Genomic DNA, 13,048 nt, shown 5'->3' on the forward strand with positions numbered 1-13,048 from the left:
CACTAACCTCCTTGATCATTGTTGAAGCTTCCACTGCACTCTCGTAGCCTCTGTAGGTGTGTCCAGACTCTACCACCATGTTCCTAAGCTTGTGCTGGAGATCATAGTGCCACTGGGTCTCTCCTTTTACATTCTTTCTCTCCTCCTGTAAAATGAAAAGAAACATCTCACTGGTGCAAACTTTGTCATATCTCACTTTACTTTGTTAAAGAAAGAACAAAATATGATAAGTGGATGATCATTTTGAAAGAGATTTGAAGAAATGTTGCCAGTATTTTCCCTATAATGCTTCATTCTTCAAGAACTAATGAGAAGAGATAAAACTTACTTCGGTCTCTACAGGAGGTGGAAGGTCCTCTCTCTTCACTCTTGGCTTCCGAAGATAGAAGAAGATGCGTTCCTTCTTGATTTCTTTGTGTTCTCTCATCGCTCCATACATCACCTCCAGCTGAATTTGTAATAGATTAAATTCCTTTTATTTGTTATTTTTATACACAGGCCTACACATGCATCATTATCTATACTTAGTAAGTGAAAAAACTTTAAATCTAAAAAATCCCAATTCAATTAAAAAATTTTGATGAATAAGGAAAGCAAGTGGAACGCCTATGGAGGTCTCAACTGCATTACGCGATTCAATATAGCAGCAGTGCCGACTTCGAAAACAACAATTATTCACAAAAAGCACAATTTGTATGATAATAAATTACTCAACCTTGAATGACCTTTGACTTCTTTGATCATGTGACCTAAGACTAATGCAAGATGATCAGTGCTACTTAATTACCCTTATGTCCACTTTTCATAAACTGCATCCATAAACTTTCAAAGTTATGGTAATTCTACAAATACCCCCAACATGTCCAAAGTTTATTGGTCTTAAATGACCTATGACCTTCTTCATGTGACCTGAAACCTTCACAGGATGTTTAGTGTTACACTATTTCCCTAAGTCCAAGTTTCATGAACTAATTCATAATATTTTAAAGTAATGAAAACATTTCAAAAATTTAACCTTGGTTAAGATTTTATTTTTGAGAACAACGCCACCGCTGTTGGAAAAGCAGCGCATGTAGTCTCACTCTGCTATGCAGGCGAGACAGAAACACATATGTCCTGAGTAGGATATCATCTCCTTAGTAATATGATACCATTTTTATGTGGTATGTGCTTATGCTCGGATAATCACAAGTAATGCAGAATTAGATCTGTGCCAAAGCAAGATATGACAGCAAAGCTAGAATACCTGATGATTATCAAATATACACCCCTTCAAAATGGTCTTAAAATATTTGAGAGAAAATGCTCTTTCAGGACAAGGACTTCATTTAATTGTCAATTTTTTAGGTTTTATTTTACTGACTCAATATACTATAGGTGCCTGCTAAAAACAAGACAGTGAAATCAATCACATCACATGGCAAGAAAAAGCTTGTAAAAGCCTATGTCCAAGTAAGTTAAGAATAATCTTACAATTGATTTTCAAATTAAATTTGATTTGACACCAAAATAAATATAACATTCATGTTCACCGATGTTCACTTATAATGTTTCTGTTCTGTGCCTTCAAATCATTCACAAACAACCCTGCCGGAGGAAATAATCTTTCAAGAAAAATATTCTGAATTGAATACACACAATCAAACAAAGAAGATCAATATTTAAATCAGAAAGCCTTAAAACAAGCAGGAACTTTTGGGGTAAACTCATCAACATTTCTAGGAGTCCATGTGACAATCAGGATGATATGGCTTCACTTGAATATCCTAAGATTGAAAACTTTCAACAGATGTACATGTAGAGCTTACTTCTAAACGAAACAAGATAATAGCAATTTGTTTGTAAGTTTCAATTTTTCTGGAATGCAGTGCATTAGTCTAGAGCATCAATTACCTGTGTGACACTTGAGTTATATCGGAATTCCTCTACCCACTTAAAGTGACGGTAGGCTTCAACAACAGTGTCATAGCTCTTGTCTAGGAGGTCATCTTTGAACTTCTGGGACTGGCTCCAACCAAACCGATCTCCCATCATGCAAATGAAGTATGGACGACACTTGTCAATCTGTATCATAGGGTCAATAAAAGTTAGGGTTGTATTAAATCATCCAACTTCAAAAAATCTTTCATGAGAATATATACCAATGAAATGACCATTATCTCTATATCAATTAATATCACCATCAACATATACATCGCAATCAAAATACTGTTACAGCCACATCAACAAAATCATCTCTAGACTGATCAATGCTCTCACATTAGTTTGATGTACTATCACTTTGTGTTAATAAAGGTAGAATTATTGTTTTAACTATAGCTTCCTCCTCTTCATCATCATCATCATCATCACCAGCATTGTCATCACATCATTATTGCCATTGTTGTTATCGTCATATCATCATTGGCACCGTTATCATCATCATTGTCTACATCATCATCATTGTGGTCATTAACATCATCTCTGTCATCATCATCATTGTTGTTGTCGTCATCATCAACACTATCACAACTCTCCCATCAATAACATCCTTACTAGCAGCCAGAATATCACGAAGTTTAGATCTCAATACTGGTGGGCTTTTTTCAAAGAGAAGAATAAAAAGCAAACAGAAAATCTATAACGTAATTCTATAATTCCTTGCTTTAAATTTAATCTAGTTACCTCTCTCAAACAAATCTCAATGGTTCTTCCACTTTTAGTTTGCATCTCAGTGATTCCCCAACGAAGGTCAACGTAAGTGAAGAAGACTCCCCGATCTAGACAAAGTCGATTTAGCTCACGGAAGACCTTCTTGATGATCATCTCTCTTTCCTCCTCAAAGTCTCGGAACGTGCTCGATACAAAGACTCGGATCTCGCGCTTCACTGGCTTCTTTTTAACAACGACGGGTGGGACATTCTCTTGCTGTTTGACCTCCACTTGCTTAACAGGTTCATCTTCAGAAGAAAATTCACATTGACTTGTTAACCATTTGATTCTGCAATTCATATAAAGGCGTTGTACAAGGTCTTTTCGGTCCCAGAAGTCAAATAAGCAAAGTATACATAGCTCACGATTAATACTTAACATTGACAGTCATCTGTTGTTTTGAACATTAAGGCCTCTTTAGGACAAGGTACCTTGTCAAAGGTCAGAACCATTCTTTCATGCGGGAATCCTACAAGTGACATTTCATTACCAATTCTCACACTTCATCTTAGACAAAACAATGAAAAGACATATAGTGCCTTTACTGTGAAATTCCTGCTCAAAGAACAGCCAGAAACTCTTGACAAAGTACCTAAGAATAATCTTCCTGAGATCAGCCATTTGTAACCCTTATTCAACGTCCAGAATTATTTTCAACAAGGGAAAGAATAAGATGGACAGATAGAGTGATTGCAGAGAATGAAGAAAGAAATCTGCCGAAGACCATCAGAACAGCAATAGCAAACAGGCAATTCTAAAGAGCTACATATCACCTCCTTTAATTGGGACCTATCTGAAATAATACGTCTCTGTTTTGTAGTTTATATGCAAAGTTGTAATGTGTTCTAAATTATTGTGGTTTATATGCAAAGTTGTATGTGTTCTAAATATGTTCTAAATTATTGTGGCTTGAGTGGTTCATGAAGTGAGGTAGAGTGGGAAAATAAGGATTGATCATTGCCAAAACGTTATTAAGACACATATTTACAGGAAAAACCTGCTGCAAGACAAAGGTGTAGGATGAGATGGAAATATTAAAGGCAAAAAGATGATACTCAGACCAAGAACTGTAGTAGGACTGAAAGATGACTTAATATTTTGCTTTATGATGGTGAAGACAGGAGACAGAAGGATGGAAGGAGGATTCAGGGGTGTGGAATTGCCTTATTGGCTGAACACAAAGAAGAAATGATACGTGGTCAAAAAGGTGGTTCAAGAACCACAAGTCTCACCTGATTTCATGATTAGTAACATATATAATACCAGTATGATCTTTTGACCCCTAGATGACCCTTGACCTTATCATCCTCAAGAACACAAATGTGGTATTACCATAAAGAAATGAGAGCAAGTTGAACAAAAACTTTAACATTTTCGAACAGACCAACAGGAAAAGTGATTACTAGGTCTCTGCCAAACTTCATTCAAGCGAGACAACAAAAATGGCACAAATCAGGTTTCCTGCAAGTGACAATGAGCACATCTTTCAGATACCTACTATCATCTTCAGGTGAGCTAAGCATGAACTTCAAGGAATCCCGATGTTCCTCCTGAAGTTGGCGTAAGAAGGAAGTGACACCTTGCTTTCTCTCTTCGGCTGTACTGGTCTCGACATCCGAATACTCGTCTCCTCTTGCGGCGCTGATTTCACTCTTGACACGCAACGCAGCACCAGACATCCAGGACCCAAAGTACCCAGCCCAGCTCTTATCGTCCTCACCTGCACATAAAATAAACGTCAAAAGCTTTAGGTTCCATACTGTAAGTAAAATAATAATTGGCACGAAACTGTTGAAAAGTCCTACATTTCATGACTTAAATGAAAATATTCATGCAAGAGATTTGAAATCCAACTCATGTTTTCCTGTGACTTTGAAAATAAATCACAAAATAATATTTGAAAACTTTAACCTTTGACTACCAAGTTCTGTTATTCTCAAAGACTTTAAAAAGGGTCAATTGTATATAGTATGCAACAGGGTAAGGACAAGAAATAAATATAATATTTGATCCTACAGTGCAAAAGCACTAGATCCCTGAGAGATTAGCTGCAATGAGAGAATAATCATCACAACAATCTCACCATGACTCTCAAAGGAGACAGTCCGGACTCCTGGTCCGTAGTCTTTGAAGGTGAAACTCTCCTTGATCCAGCCAGGATTAGTGATGCTGCCCTTGCGTCCAGTGGTCTTTGTGGCAATTACCTTGTCATCTGCATCCAGGAGGGACACAGTGAGGCTGTAATAGCCGCCTTTGCAACCACCCTCATGGAAAGATTCAGATACCTATGGGGATATGGGAAAGGATATATTCTCATTTGCTTCCAATAAAGACATCACCTATTAGTTACCTCAGGGTAAAGAATCAATGGGTGAACTTGAACCAAATTCTACTAAAGGTAATTTTCAAAAAAGAAGAGAGACTAAAATAAGGGGTTTTTAAGGTAGATTTTCTTTTAAGGAGGGAGGGGACATAAGACTTCTTTCTGAAGTTACAATCAAATAATATTCATATAGAAAAATTGAAATACTAGATGAGTACACATGGAAATGTAGTGATATTGATACCTGAATTTCAGGAGCAGAGTCCAAATGTTCCTGTGAGAAATGCTGTAACAGATCAACATCTTGTGATTTGGTGCATACCATGAAGGAGGTTAGAAACTCTGAAATACAAGATGAAATATTAATATCTTTACCATCTTTGTTGGAAAAATCCAAAAGTTCCACAATTAATCAGTTAAGATGATTACATTAAGTGTTAGATTCTAATTAGAGCCTCTCGTAATAGAACAACCAAGTATATAACTAGACTCTGCAAAAATAAACTTTCAATAAAACTTTGCATAACACAATATATGCAAAACATGTGTTGATTACATCTTCTTACACGAACCTCACCAAAGTCAAACCGATTTTTGTGGTCCCAAGATATTAGACTGAGCCAGAGTTGCCTGTTTGTGCTATTAAATTCCAGTCACATGACAGCTCTAAGTTCCCAAAACGAGCCTAAAGAAATAGTCCATGAAAATAATTTCTCACATACACAATTGTCATGTAGAATCAAGATATCTACCGAAATCTACCAAGCGCTGGATGCAATTCTTGGAGATCATGTCAACCATGCAAATGCTTTTTCTGACTGCTTGTCATAGATGTATCAGTGAGTGCAAAAACTTGCATATCTCCCTGAGCATTTGAAAGGCTTTGATGACTTTACAATAGGAGGAGATGATATTCTACCATTCAAGTTCTTAATTAGAGATTCTGTAATATACTTTTTAAAAATAAATGCCAAGTTTCTTAACGCTCTACCATAACAATATCTACTTATTTCAGACATATTTCCAAAATCTGTAGTATTTCTCAATGTTGTGTTATGAGAATGGAAATAGAAAACTAGCTTAATCACATCAAATTGACTCACTTTTCTCTGTTCCGTCCCCACCATCATCGACCTTGAAGTCCCCACTATAGTTCCAGTTACTCATATCACCATTCTATATCAAATGAAGAAAAAAATCATATAAGGGGGTGCTTCACAAAGATGTTCAAAGACTAAAAGTTCACTTAAATTCCAAATAATACAAGGGGGTGTTTTACAAAGATGTTCAAAGACTATAAGTTCACTAAAATTCCAAATTTTGTGTGTTTATATAACACATCATTGTATTGGTTAGGTCATGCTTACTGGAAAAGGTATATATGACATATTAACCATGAGATCAAATAACATGTGTGCATGAGTTTGGCATTTAGGCAGGATTTTTGGAAGACTTCAATGAACACCCCCTGCATTTACTAGTTGAAATTGCAATAAAAGGATTAGTCTGAAAAAGAACATCAAATACTATCAGCAATATATATTAGCTATGTCATCTTTCCAAAGACACAGGTATCAGAAAGAATTTAGAATTTCACTAGTCTTCAAGCAGTCTTTTGAAGGCTTTCAAGGTTATTATTACTTTTACAAAGAATTGCTTACAGAATAATATTAATAGTTGGATTTATTTTAGTGATTTTTCAGAGGACACAAGATACAACAATCTTGGCTTCAGCTGGAGCAGCATTTAGTACATTAAAAGGTTTCATCCTGCCATGGTACCCATTCACCTCTCCTGGGTTGGATGCAGCAGAATGTTGAATAAATTCTTGCTGAAGGATATTGACAGTTCTAGGACCACTCATGGTGTTACTGAGCTAGTTTGGAAAATCTTCTCAGACTCCTATTCTGGACTTTGGAAAGCAAAAGAAGAGAAACTTGTTGCACTATTCATTGACAAAGATCATTTTTTTTATCTTAGAGTCTCGGACCTTCAACTTACCTCTCCTGATGCATTTTCAAGGAGGTTTTGAGACCAGCCAGCGATCTTCATCTCCTTCAGAGAGAATGTACGGTTGAATGGAAGCAATTTGTCAGCAAGCTGGAATGAAAGGTATCAATTGGACAAGAGAACACAAAGGAAAGAACTTATTTACATATGAGTTTTCTTCTCTTTACAGATCAACAATTCTGACATGAAAACATCATACTCAGCATCTAGTGGTCATTCACCTCTTGAAAACATTATTTCATAAACTTTTCATAACAATAATAATAATATTGCTAATTGGATTTATATAGTGCCTTTTCTAGATGATATAAAGTACACTTTCATAACTACACAGGTGTATATATAATGATGCTGTTTGAAAAGGTCAAATGAGGCACTGTTTTGTAGAGTTAGGGGATCAGGAGTTTGTTCCAAAGACTTGTAGCAATCAGAGATTGAAATAAATTGAAACCAGCTCTTTCTTCTGGATTTGGGAATGACATAGCAAGGAGCAGTTATAGAATGAAGAGATTATGTTGTTTTTTGTTGCTGAGAGTGAGGTGGGGTTGACAATGAAAGCCTTGAAAAACGTATCTGATAATATATCCTGTCAGAAACAGGCAGCCAAAGAGACTATATTGTTTTTTTACATGACAACATGGTAAAATCAATATCCTTCTTTAAATGCTGAATTGTTTAACTTCAATAATTCGTTCAAAAAAATGAATAAAAACTCAAATTAGTATGCCTTAAGCAGGAACAAATCAGCTATAAATGCATACAAAGCAGCAATTTCCACATTTCCTACCACTCACATTGCCAATTCATGGGATTCAATCATTTCCAGTAAATTAGCAATGGAATCAAGATACTGATGCATACAAATTAATTCATACAGAATATCTAGAAGTTTCAAACATTTTCTGATGTTTTGCACAATCTTTATGGCTCAATATAAACAAATTGTGTTCATTCACAGAATGTGGTCAAGTTTTCTTGTCACGTTGTCCTGTTTGGACACTGACGTGGATGTTCCCTTTTAACAAACCTCTTGTTTGATCTTCATTTCTTTCTGCTTCTCTTCAGTGGTAAGCGTTGGCTCCTTGAAATTCTTGTCGTACACCAAGATTCCTGACAAGCAGACATCATCTCCATCTAGTGAGTAATAAAAAAAAGTTACGATTGATTTCTTTTTTTAGGGGGGAAGATGGACAGATAAGATGTTTTGATGAAACAAATGTTGCTGAGTTTGAAGGAATGATTTGATGATTCTACAAAGCTGGTAAGAAATAGTGTGATTTGGAAAATTATCCATTTGATCTATATTTTTATAAAATGTAGGGCAATTTACGTTTGACACCCTATATGCATGGAACCAACCTGAAATAGTTTCCTCTGCTCTGGGAAGATTAAAATTAAAATGATGGTCAATATGATTACCTCTTAAAAACAAAGATCAGACGTTTTTCAAGATGCCTAAAGACCTAGCACAAGTTAAGCTTTAGTCATCCCTCACAGCAGCCATGCTATAAACCAAGAACTTACTTGTGTGAAAGGAGAGTGTGGCTTCTTTCTCATCTTCAACTGTGATTGGTACTTCGCATGTCTTTGCGGTGGTTCCCACGGCGTGGATGTGGTCTTCACTCGTCAACTGTTCAATAACCTAAAGGAGTATACAAAAATGATATGTAACTAGACTTAATAAACCATAAAATAAACAAAATAATTGCTATTTTTAAACTATTTCCTTTGATCGCTTGCCAAATATTGATCAACTTTAACAAGAAAATATTCCTTGCATGAAGACTAGTCATTATTTAACCTCTCATGATTTGAAAACAAATGTAGAATCCAGAATATGTACAATCGTTTGGTGCTATATTAATGATACCTTGGGCAAAGTTCCAAATAACATCCTTGCTTAATGAATAGACTTGTTTGAAAACATTTTATGAAAACTTTTTAAAGCATTGTTGTTCTTGATTAATTAAGAGAAGGGATTGGCAGCATAGCAACAAATAATGTAGGCAAACTGATTTATCAGTAATGAATGGACATGTTCCAAGCTACCTAAGAAGGAACATTGACAAAGTTGAACCACTTATTGATCTGTTGAATACTGAATTTTATAATTTCCATAGGCTTTGTACACAGGTCATCTGGTTCAATAGATGACAGGTTAATCCATCCTATCTGTTCCCATTCCTCTTTCTAAAATGGACTTAAATTTATGGATGTTTCTTTCTGGAACCCATTCATAAGGGAATGCATCCACTGGGTATGCAATTCAGTCTTTCTGCAAGAAATGTACCGGTGTGTTGGCTCAGTCGGTAGAGCGTCCATCTCACAACCGCGAGGTCAGGGGTTCAAACCCCAGCCGCGTAAGACCAAAAGATGGGAGTTGCTGCTACCCTGTTTGGCATTCAACAATTATAGGGATAGAGCCTCGTCGATCTGGCACTGTACAGCGGCTGCCGGGCTCACGATCAATTGGGCAAAGCCAATTTTCAGAGTATATCATTTCATGTCTATTTCAAACAATAAAATATGGATTTTCAATATGTTTTTACATAAAACATGAATCGACTTGAATTCTGTTTGGTGATACAAACCTTTGATGTAAGTTCTGTATTGTTAAAATGGATAAGTCCCTTGGCCATCCACCCTCCCACTGTATACAGACGCATCATGTAGTCTCCTGTTGACAATGGTAACTAGGAAAACAAAAATATACATTCATTTTGATCTTTCACTATTCCATGGCCATGATAAATATTGTACAACGCCTACTTAGCTTGTTGTACGCGAGCAAATGGGAGGCTGAATGTCAAACATTTGTACCGTTGCACGCAAGACGTACCATCCAAAATGTACCGTTGCACGGCTTTAGGAGGTGACATCACAATACGATTCAATTCATTGCGCTCAGTAAAAATGAAGGTGCAATAAGCCTGCTGGCTAAATGCGCAATGCTGCCAAAGGTCATGTGCGCTTGTGGGATTATGCTTTTTGCTTTCAATTTTTTTGCTCCCTTTTCATAGATTACTGCAGGGAAAAACTCTTGTTTTTTCATATTTTTGCTAAATTCCGAGGCATTGTACAACACAACTAGAATAGCGAATATTCTTATTCGTGCAATGGTGCGAAATTTCACATTCGGTTTTAGATAGGGAAAATGAGCAAAATAAAATCTGATGTGAAAACCCTGTTTTTAGTAGAAGTGAGCCAGGCATCTTGAAAATGGAAAAACCTGGAACTGAATATAGACGCATTATATGCCTGCATTCAGAATCTTCTAGGAGTAAACTGGGAGCTGCTTAGAAAATATTGCTTTGATAATGAAAACTAAAATTGCTGTCATAAACTAATGAAATGGTGGTCATTTATTCATAGATGGGCAATTTGATACCAAATATATTGTATCTGTCATGATAAATATGATTTTCTCAAACAGAACCAAAAAAATGTGTATTTGCTTCAATTTTCATTTTTGGACGGTGTACCTCTAGTTATCAATTTACTGCAAAATGGAGGAGAGGAAAAAGAAGAAGAAAAAGATGGAGAAGGATCTACTCACAGGAAACGTCATTTTATCGAAAAAGCCATCATGGGTGCAGTTGTACGAACTGAAGAGATAGGAATCATACGTACTTCCAAGGAGAGAGTGCAGATTGCGGTCTTGTGCAGTGTGGGCACTGAACTTATGCATACAGTCAAGTCCTATAAAATAAGAAAATATTAAGAATGAAATACCTCACTCTTCCGATTTAGCTTCATTAAAAAAAAATCCCTTCAAACATAGTAAGAAAATCATATTGGTTAATTCAAATTGCTTGATTACAAATGTTGGCATATTATACAAATATATCAGGTTTTGAGAAAGTAGAATGGGGAATTATTTATTCAGGTTGGACTAGCAGGCAATGAATATATCAAGTTTCTGAGGGGCAAGCATCTTTCTTTCACCACATGCAAATCTTGTACCATCACACTCATGGATATTTGCTATTTGTATATTAATATATGTCAGCAAAATGATAAATCCTCAAAACTATTTTTTTTAATCTTTCAAAGTTTTGTAAGACAAATATATCAAAAATATTTTCATCACATTCAAGACTGAAATATGATTTAAAATTTAAATAATGAATTTGAAAATTTATTCATGACCAACAAATTCGCTTACCACCAGCTTCAATGGCTTTGAATTGAGTCTGGGTGTCAATATACACAGTTCCATTGAGTGCTTCATATGCTGGTCCACCACAGTTCAAAGCATAGGCTACCCCTGGAGGCTCCTTGATCACCTGATGAGGGGAATCCCCTAGTTCTATTGATACATCAGCTCCATCTAATAGTAACAAGAAACATAGCATAGAAATAAGAGGAATCCCCTAGTTCTATTGATACACCAACTCCATCTAATAGTAACATGAAACATAGCATAGAAATAAGGGGAATCCCCTAATTCTATTGATACACCAACTCCATCTAATAGTAACATGAAACATAGCACAGAAATAAGAGGAATCCCCTAGATACATCAGTTCCATCTAATAGTAACAAGAAACATAGCATAGAAATAAGAGGAATCCCCTAATTCTATTGATACATCAACTCCATCTAATAGTAACAAGAAACATAGCATAGAAATAAGGGGAATCCCCTAATTCTATTGATACATCAACTCCATCTAATAATAACAAAAAACATAGCATAGAAATAAGAGGAATCCCCTAGTTCTATTGATACATCAACTCCATCTAATATGGAATAATGCCTTTGATGTAGAGATATCTCAAATCCATCTGATAGGAACATGAATTATAAGAATAAGGGGAATCCTCTAGTTCTACAGATACATCAGCTCCATGTGATTGCACACTGAATCACAGAAAACACAGAAAGAAAGGGAATTCCTTATTTCTGTAAATACATAAGGCCAAGACCATGGCAGAAGCCAGATTTCCAAGATCAAAACAAAAATAAGAGTAAAATCCTATTTCTTCATCAGTTCCAACTGATAGTTGAATGAATGGGAGCATGTATGAGAAAACAAATTTGAGAATTTACCCTTTACTTCAAGAGTATCCAAGAGTAGCAAACTAAATCTATTACTAAAACAGCTTTACATATCTTCAGGCTTATAAAAAAGATACATTGTGAGCAAAATTTGATAATGAAAAATAATGAAAAGCAATCAGCAGGGTACAAAATAAAGATTGCAATATGAGCAATTATGTGCTAAAACCTCATTCTCCAAATAAGAGATATACATACTTATATCTTTACGCAATGCAAATGCCCGAAAGACCTTCAGTCCTGGGCTCTTCTCCTTCACAGTCAACGCCCTCTGGAAAGCCAATCTACCGTCTGGCTGTTCCAACCAGTTTCCTCCCTCCACCTCCTGGATAGTGACCCCATCACAAGTCACCAAGACCTTGGTCATGTAATCCACCCAGACGGTCAAGTTATCATCATCTATGATCAGGCCACCCTCTATGGTTTCTGAATCCCCTGTCGCTAGGCAGCCATTTTGGAAACACCTGCAGCCAAAATCAAAAGACGAGCAAAATTAATATCTGCTGCCAAATTAATCAATACAACACATGCAAGTTCAAATTTGACCCATTTTGGGTAAAGTGCAGATATGAGAGAGCAATGTTTTTTTTTTTTTTTTTTTACTGAAAATGACTGGCCCTCAGCTTGTTCTATTGTCCAGCTGTTGTCAGTTGAATATTCAATAAAGTACCTTGACCCATTTTTTATTGGAACCATATGTCACTATTAATTGATACAGGTCTGCATTTGTATCCAAGTCAAAGTATTGCTTGCAACCAAGTTCAGAAGCAAGCATGCAGCATACTGTGATTGAACAGGCAAAGAGGGCATGTTTGAAGCTCGCAAGTTGTCTAGGTATATGGGTATTTTTATTTATGTACATGTATTATCATTTATGTTTCTGAGGTATTTATTTGTGTTATGTGTTCCAAATGTAATATACTTTTTTCTTATACACTACTCTGTGTACTTATGTATATATAG

General features: G+C 35.9%; 1 protein-coding gene across 1 annotated transcript in view; it reads right to left on the reverse strand.

Moving 5' to 3' along the window:
- Positions 1–13,048, reverse strand: part of LOC121407396 — a 38,799-nt gene that overhangs the window by 14,489 nt on the left and 11,262 nt on the right. The window contains exons 8-22 of the mRNA XM_041598451.1: positions 12,284–12,549; positions 11,190–11,354; positions 10,581–10,723; positions 9,616–9,717; positions 8,549–8,666; positions 8,052–8,158; positions 7,016–7,114; positions 6,118–6,190; positions 5,259–5,356; positions 4,775–4,976; positions 4,190–4,411; positions 2,665–2,939; positions 1,894–2,064; positions 329–448; positions 8–145 (exon numbers count right to left, since the gene is read on the reverse strand). Coding sequence (XP_041454385.1) covers positions 8–145; positions 329–448; positions 1,894–2,064; positions 2,665–2,939; positions 4,190–4,411; positions 4,775–4,976; positions 5,259–5,356; positions 6,118–6,190; positions 7,016–7,114; positions 8,052–8,158; positions 8,549–8,666; positions 9,616–9,717; positions 10,581–10,723; positions 11,190–11,354; positions 12,284–12,549 — 2,299 coding nt within the window. The remainder of the gene's footprint in view (positions 1–7; positions 146–328; positions 449–1,893; positions 2,065–2,664; positions 2,940–4,189; positions 4,412–4,774; positions 4,977–5,258; positions 5,357–6,117; positions 6,191–7,015; positions 7,115–8,051; positions 8,159–8,548; positions 8,667–9,615; positions 9,718–10,580; positions 10,724–11,189; positions 11,355–12,283; positions 12,550–13,048) is intronic.

Source organism: Lytechinus variegatus, chromosome 2 (assembly GCF_018143015.1).
Source record: "Lytechinus variegatus isolate NC3 chromosome 2, Lvar_3.0, whole genome shotgun sequence".
Classification (NCBI taxonomy): Eukaryota; Metazoa; Echinodermata; class Echinoidea; order Temnopleuroida; family Toxopneustidae; genus Lytechinus; species Lytechinus variegatus.